We start from the raw sequence: 16,923 nt of genomic DNA on the forward strand, positions 1-16,923 counted from the left end.
AGAAGCCATTCTTAGAACACAGTGATTGAGGGGAAAAAGAGACCAAAACAAACCCCAGCACTACTACCCTGTCTCTCCGTAACGTTTTCTGGGTTTTGTGATAGAATTAATCATTTCCAGATGTCAGGAAAAAGTTACTATTTCTATAAAAAGGAGAAAATTGAAGCATAAGCTTGTTGTTGGCTAATGAAAGGATTATCATCACAGCAGAGATTGAGTCTCATGTTTCTGTTCACAGTTCTAAAGCAATTAATACACCTGCCTTCAAAAACCTGTAGTTAGGAAATGGAATTCACCTTATCCCTACATGGAGCAGGTATCAATTCTATTTCCTGATTAAAATATTTCACATTTATTTAAGGACATCAATATTCACATTTAGAACATGAAGATTTTGCATCATATCCCCAGACCAAAGGTATTTTCAGGGTAAATAACTGCTTTTCAGTCCTTGATGAAATGGTTTGAAACACAAATGCAGTGACTACAGCAGGGTATCCGGTGTCATACACCACAATGCAGGTCCCCTTGGGCAATTTTCACCCAGATTCAGCAGGGCAGTAACACTCTGGCAAGACAACACCTTATTACACTGCTATCAACAGGCTGCATTTATAATGCCCACATCTGGAGGCTCAGAAGCAAACACTTCTTTAAAAGGACAGAACTTAAGTGTGACAGCACAAAGCTTTATGCCATAGCAACAGAAATTCTGTAGCAGGGGTGCAGAATTCCACATTTCTTTCAACCTTCCCAGGATGTACATAGTTCCTAAAAGCCAACTGCTTCTGAAATGCATGAAAAACTATTTAGAACAAAAATAACTTTATACATTTCCTAACATTAAGAAGATCTCAGTTTGATTTTTCAGCTATATAAAAGGAAACATTTTTCTTTAACTAGGCTTTCCCTCTTGCACAGACCAGTAAAGTGAAAAACACCAGGTTTTCAATGGCATCATAGCAGACTGTCTATAACGAAATATTCCACACTGAAAAAGTGGAAGGAAGCTCATAAATGCAGCCTGCAGCCACAAAAGGAATCCTTACAGGCCATCTACAGAGCTGCACGCAGCACTTACGTTTCATACTGTTTGATTTCAAAGTCTCTTGGATATCCAGAGCAGCACTTCCCAGAAGGACATCAGATTTTAAAGTTTGATGGCTCCAGACTCGAAAGTTTAATTTACTTACAGGAGTGACAATTCTGAAAAGAAGAAGTTAAGCACTGAGTAAGGCCATTTGTTGGCAGGGAAAGTGGATGAACTGACCAGTCTACTGCTACTTAAAATCACTGAAAACCAAAGAAACAGCAGTGGTTAACATCACACCATTTCTATCACATCCTAGTATGCAGGCTGTCACTTAAATACAAGACTGTTGCAAGGCTGTTCAGAAAATATGTTTTTTACTATTACTATTTCAAAGGAAATAGCTACAGAAAAGCTATCAGCTCACAATTAGCATCTGAGTGTAACCAGGATTATAAAAACCAGACTGATTCTTGCAGGTTCACATTTCACGAGTGTTCAGCATTTGCGTACCCCGATGTGAGAATTTTTCACGCAGTGGGAAGACGCATTTGCTTTCTGTACAGGTTATAAGAGAAGAAAATCACAGAATCACGGACTGGTTTGTATTGGAAGGGACCTTAAAGATCACCCAGTTCCAACTCCCTGCCACAGGTTACTCAAGCCCCTGTGTCCAACCTGGCCTTGAACACTGCCAGGGATGGGGCAGCCACAGCTTCTCTGGGCACCCTGTGCCAGCGCCTCAGCACCCTCACAGGGAAGAGCTTCTGCCTAAGAGCTCATCTCAATCTCCCCTCTGGCAGGTTAAAGCCATTCCCTCTTGTCCTGTCCCTACAGACCCTTGTCAAAAGCCCCATATTAGGACACCCCATAAAACGTGAAGTACTCAGAAATGCTCAAAATTATTTTTAGAATGACTGCTCCCCCCATAAGCTGGCACATACTAACGCTGTATTCTGACAAAGTAGGAATGTATACAAAAGTATTTAGCATTTTACTAGTGTACTTCTGGCTTCACAATGCATTTCCTGAGACCAGAAGAACACACTATCTCTCCCATGACTTCACAGTTCATAAACTCCCCTCACCATCTCCAGGAGCAGGATGCATTACTTCTACAGTTTGCTAATTTGATTATGTCACTGGAGAATTGGTTCCAGGTTTACTATCAAAAAAGACCCTTATGGACCAAACTATCACAACAGCTTCTCTTTATTCCAAGTAATTCAAAGAATCCAACCATTTATTTTTAACCCCTTTCACTTCCCTGAGGCTTTTCTCACATTTTTACTTGGTTTAGTGATACAACAATCTGAATTTCATTCAACACATGCTGCTATAAACTGGAAAGATACCTTCCAGAGAGCAGACACACTACAACCAGCCACAACGTCAGCCTCCACATAGACCAAACAAGAGCCTCAGTTCCCCCTGAAAAATTTTGTGGGCTGATAAGGTCATAAAACCACAATACTGCAGCCTCTGCCAAACACAGACAGTCTGAATTTATTGATCTCTGCTCCTAGAAAAAGCCACCAGCAGTGTCACTCCCTAAACCTGGAAGCTCTTGATCAAGGATTACCTATGTGGTCAGACTCTCCACTCCACACACCTATGCCAGCAGTAATGTACTGGGAAAGCCCCTACTGGAGAAGAAACACATGCACACAGATTTTCTGTCACAGCAGTAACTCACATCCTCCTCCCTCTAGCTGCAAAACAAGCCAAATCAAAACATGCTCATTTCAAAACTGCTAAATTTAACCAAATCTTCTGTAGCAAGATGATGGCAGGTGAGAAAATGCATGTGAATAAGGCATATCCTGTGGAATAATGGAGCTCTCCCAGTGATCAGAGAAACTAAAAAGCCTAGATATTTAACTTGTCCTTCTTAAAAGTATTCTGGCAACAGCAGAACAACAAGCATCATAAGAGAGCTCATACTACAGAATGGACTCACAAATTTTTTTTCCTAGAAAGTTGCTCTCAGAGATAAAGTATTCACCTGCCCCTTGTGCTCCCTTGAGTTTTGAGAAGCCTTACAACAGGCAAATTGGTATCAGTATTGGTTGGACAGGGCTTGCAGCAACCTGGTCTAGTGAAAGGTGTCCCTGCCTGTGGCAGGGGATTGGAACTGGATGAACTTTAAGACTCTTTCAACCCAAACCAGTCTGTGATTCTGTGATGTATGATTCTAAGATAACTTGTTCCAGAAGTTAACACAAATGTCTCGCCTTCATGTAACACTGAAGGCCTGCCTTAAAAACACAAACCTGAAGTCCACTGTCATTTGCATTAACTTTGCTCTAGTAAACTGGAAAACAAAACCATCAAACCTACACTGTAAGATGCTGTTTCCACTTTGGACTGTTTGTATTGTTGCATTTTTCTGTTTTCTTTGACTGTCCATCTACGGAGACTTCCACGTAAGGGCTGGGTCCAAACCATTTGTTTTTTTCTTTGAGTTTTGCTGAAATAACTGTCAAGAAAAAAAAAAAAAGTAATTTACTCAGTAAGATTTCAATTGCAAACAGTATTTTTCAGTTGTGTGCTTCAGTATTCAAGTATCAAGTCACTGATGCCTGACAACACTATTCAAGAAAAAACAACCAACATTAGATGGACAAAATGCTCTTGCATTCCAGATCATTTTATATGATGCTACAGCTCACACATATGCCTAAAATATGCAACAGCACTTCCGTAGGATCAGACAGTATAATTAATAATAATCAGTATAAGATCCACAAAAGGGCTTAGGTGTTGAAAGTAGAAAATATCTTCTACAACATCATCCATCACCAGCCAAAAGAATTACAGGAGTTCATTACACTTGCTTGTTAAAAAGCTAAAAACATGCTCTGTCTTCCTCACTAAGGAATCATGGAAAACTGCCACCACTTCTGGTGAAAAAAACATCATTAAGAAAAATAAGTTTAAGTGTCCTGTATCAATGCAAACTTACAGAAAAGCTATAGGCAAATTCTGAGTTTCATTTTTTTAAAAAATCATGGCAGCCAGGTGAAGTTTCCGACAACTGGAAAAAGGGAAATATAACCCCCATTTTCAAGAAGGGGAAAATGGATGACCCAGGTAAATACAGACCAGTCAGTCTCACCTCCATGCCTGGCAAAATCTTGGAGCAGATTCTCCTGGAAGGCATGCTAAGGCGCATGAAAATCAACAAGGTGCTTGGTGACAGCCAGCATGGCTTCACTAAGGGGAAATCCTGCCTGACCAATTTGGTGGCCTTCTATGATGGGGCTACAGAACTGATGGACAGGGGTAGAGCAGCTGATGTCATCTACCTGGACTTCTGCAAAGCATTCAGCACTGTCCCAATGACATCCTTGTCTCTAAACTGGAGAGACATCAATTTGATGGATGGACCACTTCGTGGATAAAGAACTGGCTGGATGGCTGCACACAAAGAGTTGTGGTCAATGGCTCAATGTCCGGCTGGAGACCAGTAATGAGTGGTGTCCCTCAGGGATCGGTGTTGGGAGCAGTCTTGTTTAACATCTTTGTCGGTGACATGGACAGTGGGATTGAGTGCGCCCGTAGCAAGTTTGCCAATGACACCGAGCTGTGTGGTTCGGTTGATACCCTGGAGGGAAGGAATGCCATCCAGAGGGACCCTGACACGCTTGTGAGGTGGGCTGATGCCAACCTCATGAGGTTTAACCATGACAAGTGCAAGGTCCTGCACTTGGGTTGGAGAAATCCCAGGCACAGCTACAGGTTGGGCAGAGAAGAGATTCAGAGCAGCCCTGCGGAGAAGGACTTGGGGGTGTTGGTCAATGAGAAAATGAACATAAGCCCAGAAAGCAACCGTATCCTGGGCTGCATCAAAAGGAGCGTGACCAGCAGGGCGAAGGAGGTGATCCTGCCCCTCTACTCTGCTCTTGTGAGACCTCACCTGGAGCATTGTGTGCAGTTCTGGTGTCCTCAACATAAAAAGGACATGGAACTGTTGGAACAAGTCCAGAGGAGGCCACGAGGATGATCAGGGGCCTGGAGCACCCCCCATATGAAGACAGGCTGAGAAAGGTGGGGCTGTTCAGCCTGGAGAAGAGAAGGCTGCGTGGAGACCTCATAGCGGCCTTCCAGTATCTGAAGGGGGGCTACAGGGATGCTGGGGAGGGACTCTTCATTAGGGACTGCAGTGACAGGACAAAGGGTAACGGGTTCAAACTTAAACAGGGGAAGTTTAGATTGGATATAAGGAAGAAATTCTTTCCTGTTAGGGTGGTGAGGCACTGGAATGGGTTGCCCAGGGAAGCTGTGAATGCTCCATCCCTGGTGGTGTTCAAGGTCAGGCTGGACAGAGCCTTGGGTGAGATGGTTTAGTGTGAGGTGTCCCGGCCCATGGAAGGGGTTGGAACTTGATGATCTTAAGGTCCTTTCCAACCTTAACTATTCTACGATTCTACTGATCTAGAAGGGGTCCTACAAGAAATCTAGAGAGAGACTTTTTACAAGGGCCTGTAGGGACAGGCCAAGGGGAATGGCTTTAACCTGACAAGAGGGGAGATTAAGATGAGCTCTTAGGCATAAGTTCTTCCCTGTGAGGGTTCTGAGGTGCTGGCACAGGGTGCCCAGAGAAGCTGTGGCTGCCCCATCCCTGGCAGTGTTAAAAGCCAGGTTGGACGCAGCTTGGAGCAAGCTGCTCTAGTGGAAGGCGTCCCTGCCCGTGGCACTGGGTTGGAAGTGGATGAGCTTTAAGGTCCTTTCCAACACAAACCACTCTCTAAGATACGATTCTTTGACTTGCTGCTCTAGAGGTTTGAGGTGGGGACGGACAGAATACATGGGACAACACACAGGACAGGAATGGGGATGAACATAAACAGGCACATATGTCTTGGTGTTTTGGTTGTTTGGTTGTTTTTTTTGGTGGTTTGATTTTCGGTTTGTTTGGTTTTTAAACACTCAACATCATTGACTGTAACACTCCTGTCTTTCCAAACAACCATGGCTATGCTGCCTCCATATAGGCAAAGCAGCATGTGTATGCACCAGCCTACCCCTGACCTTTGGCTCTTGGATCAGGAGTGTTCTTTGGTTCCTTCATAACACTAAACTCACAAGCCAGTATTTAAGACAATTTTCAGTACTTAAGATAATTCCAATTGGGCAGTGAAGTCCACTCTGTTCTAACAAATAACAACTTGGTCTCCTGGGTTTTCGTCACTTACCTCAGCTGCACTACATCCTTAAAAAAAGACTAATTCAAGCCCATATGGCTAATCTACGTAGATTCCCTTTATAGTCTGCTCCTTTAGAGATTTAGACAAGTAGCTTAGTATAAACTGCTCTGAACTGCTCTCAAGGGAAACTCTTTCTCTATTAAAGACATCTTACAGAAATTAACTCCAGTTAGCTAACATTAATTCTCACAAATAACTCCCCTTCCCTTCCCCTCATGTCTCCAGTACTTCTATACTACAGCACTTCATGCCTTAACATTGCTATCTCAAAGACATCAAGACCTACTTTGAAGCAGCACAAATCAGCAGTCTTTTACCTACTTTCAAGGTTTGTTCTCAACCAGACAACCTGAAAGTTGATTTAATTCTAGTGAAGACAGTGGAACAGGGAGCTGAGGGTAGGGCAGGTGGTGTTTACAGATAAAGTAACTCCTGCTTGCACAGGAAATAGTCTGCTTGCAGACTATGGCTCAGCTTCTCACAAACTGAGAACCACACAAATATCTTAACAGTCTAATTTCTAAACAAAGCCATTTCTTTCATTTTACTTTCTTTATGTGAGTCACAGGTCTTTAACAGAGTACGCCTTAGATAGCTATGTAAAGGATATATCCCCTTCCAAACCTCTTTATCTTTTTCTCTCCAGTATCAACATGTAGGAACAAGTTTTCTCATAAAGAGTCACAGCCCACTGAGAAAAAACAAGCTTGTGACCTCAAGGTGACAGCTAGAACCAGTACAACTTACCCAATTCCAACCTTCTTTCTAGCTAAAGCTTTCCCATCTTATTTTTGACAATTCTTTTTCATCCCCATAATACCAACTTTGTGAAATGTCTGCATATACCCACAGATCTTCCATGCTGAGCATTCAAAATATACCCTTGATGCTTCTAAACCTAGACCTGTCTACATCCACAGATCTCATATGCCCAGGCTTCAGCCTTTATGCTTTAGTAAAGTTTGTTACAGTGAGTAAAACTTGGGAATTAAGTTTCAGCAGCTGCTCTGTTGGTGGGGCACTGAAAAAGCAAAGCATGGCAGGCAAATCCATTCCAATGTAATCTACAGGTGATCAACTACATCAGTATTCTTACCAATATGTTTATTAAAGCTCCTTTATAATGGTGGCCACAAAAACATGTCACAAGGGAGAAGCAATAAGTCAGATTTAATGAACAGCAGTTTACATTCACTTAGCTTGAGATTGTTAAGAGTAAATGCTGGATTTGGTATTATGTCAAGTGTTAACTGAAAGCAGTATCATAATACAGGATTACATTTCAGAGGACTGTTCTGTACAATTTACTTAACAGCATTTAAAAACAGTTACTCCTTTTTTTTATGCATTTTAGATAAAATCCTGAATAAAATAGCTGTCAAGTAATGATGCCAAGTCACCTTTTACTATGCAACTTTTCTTGGGTTTTGTGCAACCCCAAAGTCCCCAAAATACAACATACTAGTGACTTGCAATTTATTGTGAGAAAGAAAACACTTCTATGTTTCTAACCAGAAGAGAGATTTCCTTTCAAAAGGCTTACCAGTGATCTGAAGCTGTGATTTCATGGATAACCCACTGGATGGTCCTGATCTGGACCCACTGCCAGCCATAATACGGGCTGGATCTTGAATCTGGATGAAGACACAACGTAAACATTTCAATCCTCAGAAACTCAAAAATTAAATCATCTGGTTTTTGGCATGTAGATACATTATACTGCAAACAAACCCACCATGCTTGTTTTCTTTCTAGTTCCTTTTTTTTTTCCCCACAGTCCAGGAAATGGTTTACAAAGGGCTTAGTCTCTACTATTACACGACCTGTAAATATTCATGTCCTACACAAAAGAGGTCTTTTGATTTTGTCCCTTCCATTTGTCAAGTAACTGAGAGGGAATGACATTCTCATTGCAAAGTTTGCTGTACCTCTTATGTCTGAAAGTATCAGCCTATTTCGATGCTGTAAGTCCTGGGTAAATTTAGCTGCCCATGTCAAGTATTACTTGGTTATATATTAAAAAATCAACCAAACAACCCACAAGCATAGGAAAAAGACTGAAAACGAATGATTCAATTAAAAAGTGGATTTCAAATTTAAATACACAAACCCATTTCTGTATCTGTCAGAACTGACTCAGATCAAGTCAACAGAGAGGGGCTGTAATTCTACAAAGCACTTAACTAAGAGACGAAATATATCACTTTTGAAAGAGGGTAAGATACCTTTCATCTGAGCTCAACCTGACCTCTTACCACACCCCAGTCCTCACACTGGTGCGGTAGTGGGTGCTACCTCGTGCTAGGCTGGACTCCTAGCACCAAAGCACGCAGATATTCCTACTACTCTTTGAACTTCATTCAATTCAGTATTTGGTTTTGGGAAGCAGGGGGAGAAAAAGTGTACAATATGCATCATCGAGCTTCGAAATTGACAGCAATGAAACAGCATGCTACTACTTTAAAAACAGACATCACTTTAGAAATGTCCAGCCATCCTTGTCTCCTATTCATTTTTAGGACACATCTTCAGCTCAGTATCCCTTACCAACTAAACTAAATATAAACCTCTACAGCAGATTACTCAATGGAAAATGAATGGATTCTTGAAAACTCCAAATTACCCACTGGATACAACTTACTGCATCCCTCTCATGCCGTGCTCCCTCCTCATTGTGTTCTGTGGTCATAACCTACTGCAAACCCATTCATTCACCTCTGTGTCTGACCCCTCTCTGGGTTCCCACCTGGTGAGGGCTCAGCTGCTCTGGCCAAGGGACTGGCTATTGGGAATGCACACGTCTCCCAGCCCATTGCTGCACATGGTCAGCCACCAAACTGGAACCCCAGAGCAGATCAAATACCACATGCCAGCTCCCAGGTAATTTTCTGCACCCTATATTCTTTCCACCATGGAAACTACCACGCTAATATCTGTACCTTGAGCACAAAAGGCTATACACACATGAATGGACTGATAACACCACAAGTGGTCTAACGAAGCACAGCCCTTGCCCTCTGCGTGCACAACATTACTTGTAGAAGGAGATCAGATCTGAATATGGCAACTTTCTTTTTAGAGAAATAGACAATTACTATGAAACTGATAATTCCACAGGTAGCTTCCAATGGGATAAGAAGAATGGGAAGTTCTTGCATCCTACAGCTTGCTGATACTGAATTATTGGAGAAATTGATACCACCAAAAAGAGTACTAATGACTTGCTGCAACAGTATGCAGTGTTATCAGTGGAGTTCAGTACTGTTCATTACTAGATTCCAGATGGAAATCACACAAATATAAATCCTGCTCAAGTGAAAAAGCTTTTGAAATCAGTATTTCAAAAGTAGTCTAAATGTAGAAGATTTAACGGAAGATTCTTATTCTGATCCTTCTACTGAACTCACTAGGTGTGTCCTTTATACTTTAAAAAAGCAGCTGAACAGCACCATGACCAACACAGACATGCAGGATAGCCTCAAGGAGTTTGCATTTACAGAGGAGCTTCTATTTTCCACCTGGAGAGATAATACAGCCCAGAATACAAATGCAATTACTGAAGGGGATTCTAACTGAAGTCATATAGTAGGCATATACAGCATACAACATCTATTCAGGAGCACATGCTAAAGCTCACTTTCATTTCTAAGCTTGCAAAATACACTCATTAACATGACTTTATGAATATTCCACCAATTTGAGAATATGCAGAAAAAATCCTAGCAGCTTAATCACATCTGCAGTGACTGTCCTGCAACATGTGCTGAGTTACCATATGTATACACGCAAGACACGGTTTTCACTAACAACTGTCTTGGCACAACTTAAAGAACCTGTTGCCTCCCAGTGCTTCTAGAAGAAAAGAAACTACATTACACATAGAATCCCAGACTGGTTTGGGTTGGAAGAGACCTTAAAGCTCACCCGCTTCAAATCCCCTGCCATCAGCAGGGACACCTTCCACTAGACCAGGTTGCTCAAGGCCAGTCCAATCTGGCCTTGATTGTTGAGCTCTCTCAGCTGCCATAACATTTCTAATTATTTTTGAGCAATCAAACTTTGGAGTCTTACTTTATTACACACTTGCCAATATCCAACAGCTCCTCATTTAAAGCAAGCTCCATTGGTTAACCAGGAAGAGTTCCAAGAAAACAATCAGGAAGCAACAATCTACCTGTACCCTGCACTTCAACAGCCTATTTCTCATGTTTTCAAACACCTCAACTCCCAACAGCTTTTCTGCTCTTCTTGATCACCAGCTGAAAAAGACTGAGCAAACAGAATCCCTGGTTCCATGCCAGGCACCCAACAAGGAAGAGCTGAACTCACACTGCAGCTTCTCTCTCAGCTGGGCACTAATCTAAGCCTTTTCCAAGCCTTTTCCCTACCACGCATATATATACACTCTGTCCAGATTTTTATAACTCAGAAATTTAACCAACTTTGACACCTCCATCTCCCTCAGTTTTTTGCTGGAGCGGATCAGAAATTATCAAAGTCTGTAGTGCAACGCACAGGAAAAGGGGAAGAGCTGAACAGGATCAGCAGGTGGGATTGTATACACCTTATTTTCTTAGGAAACAAGGCTAAAATACATTCAGTAGTCAAATATGAATCTGTGATGATTAATGAACTACACTTAGAAGCACAAAGAGATTGCAAAACACAATAAACCCCTCAAGTCACACATATCCATCTGATTTCTGTATTTAAGCTTAATTTTTAGCATTTAGCTCCTCTTTTGTTTATATAACAAATACACAAATTAAGTCTCTTTGGTAAGAAATTACTGTATTAAGAGCTATTTTTAATAGTAGCACTGCGTAGGATTTCAACTCGAAACCAGCCTAGGGCTGCTTAGAAACTTAATCACAAAAATAAGACAACATACACTCTGGAATCATTATTAAGATATTGCCATTTCGGTTTATTACAATAGAAAACACATTCAGGATTCTGTGAAAAGCAAATTATTTAAGACAAGCAGTTCTGTCAGCAACTGGATGTGAAGAGCCATCATGTGTGAACACCAACAAGTATTTTAACTGCAGGAGACTTTCAGAACTCTTGCCAGTAGAAATGAGCTCAATGACTGCTTTCAAATTATGTCATAAATAACCATTTTCTGAGCAAAACTATACTCTGAGAAATCACTATAAAGAAGCTGTGTCTGCTTTATAATTCACTGTAATGCAAAAAGTACTTCAACAAACCCAGAATGGACACGCAAGCAGTTTTTCTGTAGCAGAAAGTTACACACATCTTCATACGTATTTAGGGCTTTGATTTGGGTTTGTGTGTTTGGGTTCTTTCTCCCTGGTTTTGCTTTGTTTTATATGATGTTATGGCTTATATTGCCATTTTTGCCCTGAGATGTTGCTACCCTTTTCCAAGAAACCTGCCAGAGTCTGCAATTTAGAAACAGTAGCTGCAAGGTTTGAAGGCTGTCACAGAGAGAGCAGGGCAGCATAACAAATACTCAGCAAAGGATCAGGTAAGTAGAATTTCCTCAGAAATGAACAAGACAAATTATGTGGCATATAAAAAGATATAATATGGTACATAAAAAGATATAATACAGAATAATACAGAATTAACATCTTCTTGTCATTAAAAAGTAACCTTTCAAACACTTGCCTGAATTTCTTCGGTGGCTGCACACTTACTCCCAGGTAGGTAGGAGGTCTGGTTTTATAACATGCTCCCATAATGCGTAGATCATTAGATAAATTACACTCAGCTTCATTATTGCATATGCCAGTGTTCGTACTCAGGCAGGTTTGAACAAACATGCCTGAAAATAAATCTCCCTCACAGTAGGAAATTCAGTGCATGCATCCTCTTGGGATTCAGCTCTTTGAATTCCACCTCTAATAGTGAGCTTTCTCAGAAGCCTCTCCTATGGCATGACCTGATGCTGCCAGGCTAAACTGCATCATCTGCAGTGGCATTTTAATCCAAGACGGCAAATTTCATCACCAGATATTTTTTTTTTGTGGGAGTAGTGTGGAATAACAAAGGCATTCTACCGGATGCTACAAACACTCTAAGAAAAGGGAAGGCAGAAGGGGATGATCCTCATGTTTTTCTTTTAAGAAATCAGAAGTAGTGGGGAACACTTTGAGTGCAGCTTTGAGTGCTTCTTGGTTAAAGAAAAGTGAGGGAAGAGGTGGGAAGAAGCTTCTTACCCTACACAACCAGGGGGTACCCATCAAAATAAAATGCTGCCAAAGGCTTGAGAGATCTTCAGAGCATTACAGCAATTCAACTTACAATGACTTTATTCAGTGATGGGATTCATGTTAAATAACTGGCTTACTGAGGAAGGTAATACTGTTTCCTATTTATTTCAAAGAATAGAAGAGACAACTAGGTCAGAATGAAACCCCGTGACTATGTATTATACATGCATAGCTCTGAAAATATGTTGGCACATGCTCTTTATAATTTAAAAACTACTGAAATAATTGCACATTGTTGGCTGCTGTAAGCCTTATGTTTAGTAATTCATTCTCAAAAGAGGCTCTTTACAGGCTTCCCAATCCAAAGTGCATTTGCTGGTTCAATAACCCAGTAAAAAATATCATTGCATCATGAAAAAGCTTATTTACCACAGCTAGTAACAGTGATTTTGACAACCCCACTGTGTAACCCAGGAATACAGGCTTCTGGGGAAAGTGTAAAATATGCACAGTTTTGTTTGAAAAAAATACATAAACTGTAACATGTCCCCTTTACAACAGTTATTTTTATCAACAGGGATGGGAATGACATACAATTAAGAAGAGGTGAGATTAGGTATTTCAGAGCAAGTTCAGAGTAACCTGTTCACATTGAAGGCACTTTTTTGTGTGTGAGAAATAAAATACAAATGCTCCCCCTCCTTTCCCCAATACACTGAAGCCTCTTTTTCACTGAAGCCATGGATATTGTGGAAAAGTTCTCTCAAACATTAGCTGTAATCACCCAGTAAGCCCCGGCAGAGCCAGCTAGTTTGTCAACTTACTTGTTTAGCAAATTTGCAGTTACTTTAACTGTTCAAGTTTCATCTTTAAATTAAAAAACTCAAAACCAGTGACAGCGCTGGTTTTATTGTTTGACATTTTTCATAAGTTTTTTCCCCTAAAATAAGTTTCAAGGACATGGTCAGTTTTGTCCAAATAAGTAACAAGACACAGAAAGAAATAAACTGCTGAGTAATCAACCAGGAAGAACAGACACATAAGACTGTTGAGTACATGTTGGAAAGGGAAGCAATTATGAGGTCTGCATCAAGGGATATTTATATAAGGAATGGAAACAAAGGGTTTTAACAGCAGAATGGCCATTCCTGCATGCGAGCAGCACTACACCTATTCACTAGAAAGGCAGTAAAAATCAAAGTAGTCTGTGCCGTAATACATCTGCTGAAATTTAAAATCCAGAAGCCTAAATGGCCTGTTGAACAGCTGTGAAATGCAGAGTATACTGGAAACCAGCCCAAGACTCTAGGCTGAACTGCTGAGCTGGTGTCGACACATCTCCACTATCAGCAAAAGTACTCCCCAGGTTAGACCCAGCACCACATGCACACCTCCCTTCTACGGCATACACACTCTGTTTAATTATTCATGAAGCCACATAAAGGCAGCTGCTCTGGTAAGAACGAGTGAGATGCAGACTCAAAGACAACACTTGAGCCAATTCAATAGACTAAATAAAAATATAATTATGGGAAATACAATTTAATCACTTCGGGAAGCAACCCAAGTAACCTTCAGGGGCTGCAACAAGGGGAAAGATAGATGAGCCCTTCCAAGGGGAAAGATAGATAGATAGATAAACCAAGAACCATAAGAGAAGAGGTGTCCAACTTTTGTCCTTTCCCTACTGTGGGCTTGCTAATGAGAAATCCTTGACATTTAAGTGGAAATTTCACCCATTATGCCACCTTAAAAATGTGTATTTTACATTTTTCCCACTATCTAATTTATATATACCACAGATACGATCCATTGTACTTCTGGCTCAACACAAGAACCACTTTCTTGTTGCATCTGCTTACAGGCTTTCATTTCTACACCCTTTTGAAGTACAGCAGTATTTCAGAGTCAGAAGTCATATCTCCCTTTATCTCCTGCAACAGGTGTATATATATATATAATATTATGAGTGAGATTATCTGGGTAACTATTATCCTGAATATTCCTATTGGATGTTTTTCTGCTACAGGTAAACATACCTTGTAGACAACTGTAATGGAGATGTTAAGATTAGTATGAACTACGGAGGAATGGAAACATGCATGTATAAACCTGGAAAACCAGCAAAACAAAGGTTAAAAGAATAGCTTTTATTGATAACAAAGGACACTTCTTTTCTGAGGAGTGTTTGCGTTAAGACCAGGATGCCTTCACTCTGGTAAGACACAGCTGACTGGCCAGCAAAGGAACCTGTGGGTTAAAGAGAGTGCCAGCAGGATTACATTACATCACATACATCCTTCCTTTTCCTGTTAGCCCAGCAGGAAAACATACTGCAGCTACAAGGATACGGATATTCCAAGTAAGGAATAAAAAAAACAACTTAAGCCTTTACTTCAGATTTATGAGGGCTGAAGTAAGCCAGATTTTAAAGCAAAGGACTAAGCTTAAAACGACTCCCATAGGATATCAAATATCCACCTATAAAGTAGGTTGTCACCAAAAGGAACTCAAAACCATGCCAAACAGCTGACAGATACCATTAGCTCCATATTGCACATAAGAGACACCAACTATACCACCTCAACACACAAATGTCCTGGTGCTTGTGAGTACACAACTGTGAGAGAAAAGAGGAAATGATGTGTAGGAGAGAATGAGTGGAGTGGGTAAAATTAAACTGAGACTTTAGAAGTAAATACCACATTCCTTTCCTGTAAAGTCTCACTGAGATTTGTCATACTAATTTCCACCGACCTCATACACAATATAAATGATCAGTCTGACACCCTACTGATACCCTACAATAGCATCAGAAGATGGCTCTATGCTGTGTTATGAACATATTTAAAATGATAGCAGCAAAGACTGAGGAACTACAGATTCACAGCCTTAAACACCTTCCTAAAAGCACTGGGACAATTAATTATACAACATTAAACCTCAGCACCAATTCCTTGGTTTTGCGAAGTACCACTTCAAAAGAGAAATAAACATGGGAAACTCTTTTGAATCCACAGTTTCTAAGTTGAAAGAGTTGAAAAACATTTAACCTGACTATCAAAACAAAGAGATTGCCTGAGGAAAGACAGAATAACTCTGGAAATGTTGTGGCCAGACACCCCGTGATATTCACACTGTAACTTTTACCTCAATACCAGGGATCACCAGTGTTCCTTATGCAAACTGTGCAGATAGAACTGGTCCATCAACTTCAACATACAGACAAAAATGCTTCCAACAACACTGTCTGCAATCCAAATTAAACTATGTCTTCAGGCCTCTCAAACCAAAGACTTACATCAAAATTATAGAGAATTCATTCATTAGCATCCCTGTGCACCAAGAAGCCTGCCTGTATGACCTGTCCCTTGGCAGAAATACTTCATAGGACTTCTTTCTACATACAGATAGCATTTGATGCTGAACAATTGGAAAAAAAGACATGTAAAGAAACAGTACTGCAATATAGAACACTAAAAGGGGTGCGGAGGGGGGAATCGAGAAGTTTGACAGTTTCTTCCCTTTTAGCAGCACATCAGTAATTCCCCAACCACAAGCTGTTCACAGGCTAAGGCTGTGGCAGGCAGGATAAAAGGGACAGAACAGGCTTTGCCACCAACTCACTTAAGTTGCCAATGAATTTCCTTCCTGACTAAAAGGACATAGCTTTTACCGACTTCTAAGAAATGCTCAGAGAGGAACAAAAGACAAAAGTGTACATGAATGTCATATGCCTTTTGCTTGATTCCAAGAAGCCTGGCAAGGAAAGCCACTGCAGAGAGCTGCATGAGAGAATTAAAACCATTTGTAAAAACAAAGGGATGGTCTATTTTTATTTTAGCCATTTCCTTCTCATGGTACAATACATTTCAAAGAGGACAACAATTCATATATGCAAACCACTAAGCCAAAACTGGTTGAACTGCTGTAATCTTAGAAATAGAGCAATATTTAAAATGCCTGGTTCTTAAATACCACTGTTGGAAAACAAGATATATTAAACTTGGCACACGTTAACCCACAGCAGAGAGAATTAAACTGCTTTTAGGAAGACAGAGAAGAGAGCGAAACTTGAATCATGCTACGACAATCAATCAGATTTTTAAACTGTTGGATTCATTGGTATTAACTGGACAGTAACTGGATTAACCCCTTACAAATCACTGCTTTTAGAAACTTATTTTAGCCTTTTAAGCTCTTGTTAAAAAAGATTTTGTAATAATACAGTTTCAACACAATACTGCATTGACTCTGAACTATGCTTCATCCTAATATTTGTGTGATGAGGATTCAGGAGAATGCTTTTAGTTGTTGTGCACACCTGATTTATGTTCTGATCTGTGGACTGCAAGGGAAGCAGTCACCTTGCTACTCACAAAGCAAGACTATGTTTTTCAGTCAAGAAACCAGATATTCCAGCCTATTCCTTTTATGGTTGGAAGTACCCATGTGTTATTATGGGCAGACAACACAAAGTTTGTTTATAAGGGTTTGTGCT

General features: G+C 40.6%; 1 protein-coding gene across 3 annotated transcripts in view; it reads right to left on the reverse strand.

The window, feature by feature from the left end:
• The window catches only part of ITCH (itchy E3 ubiquitin protein ligase), a 66,622-nt gene that overhangs the window by 28,346 nt on the left and 21,353 nt on the right, over window positions 1–16,923 (reverse strand). For 2 of the 3 annotated variants that reach the window (XM_061442061.1, XM_061442060.1), the window contains exons 2-4: window positions 7,784–7,874; window positions 3,371–3,509; window positions 1,082–1,206 (exon numbers count right to left, since the gene is read on the reverse strand). In XM_061442061.1, coding sequence (XP_061298045.1) covers window positions 1,082–1,206; window positions 3,371–3,509; window positions 7,784–7,853 — 334 coding nt within the window. In that variant the 5' untranslated portion in view covers window positions 7,854–7,874. The remainder of the gene's footprint in view (window positions 1–1,081; window positions 1,207–3,370; window positions 3,510–7,783; window positions 7,875–16,923) is intronic. The other variant, XM_061442062.1, reaches the window with a different exon arrangement.

Source organism: Pezoporus flaviventris, unplaced genomic scaffold, assembly GCF_033815535.1.
Source record: "Pezoporus flaviventris isolate CSIRO_AGI_PZ_B2104156 unplaced genomic scaffold, CSIRO_AGI_Pfla_v1 ptg000213l, whole genome shotgun sequence".
Lineage (NCBI taxonomy): Eukaryota > Metazoa > Chordata > Aves > Psittaciformes > Psittacidae > Pezoporus > Pezoporus flaviventris.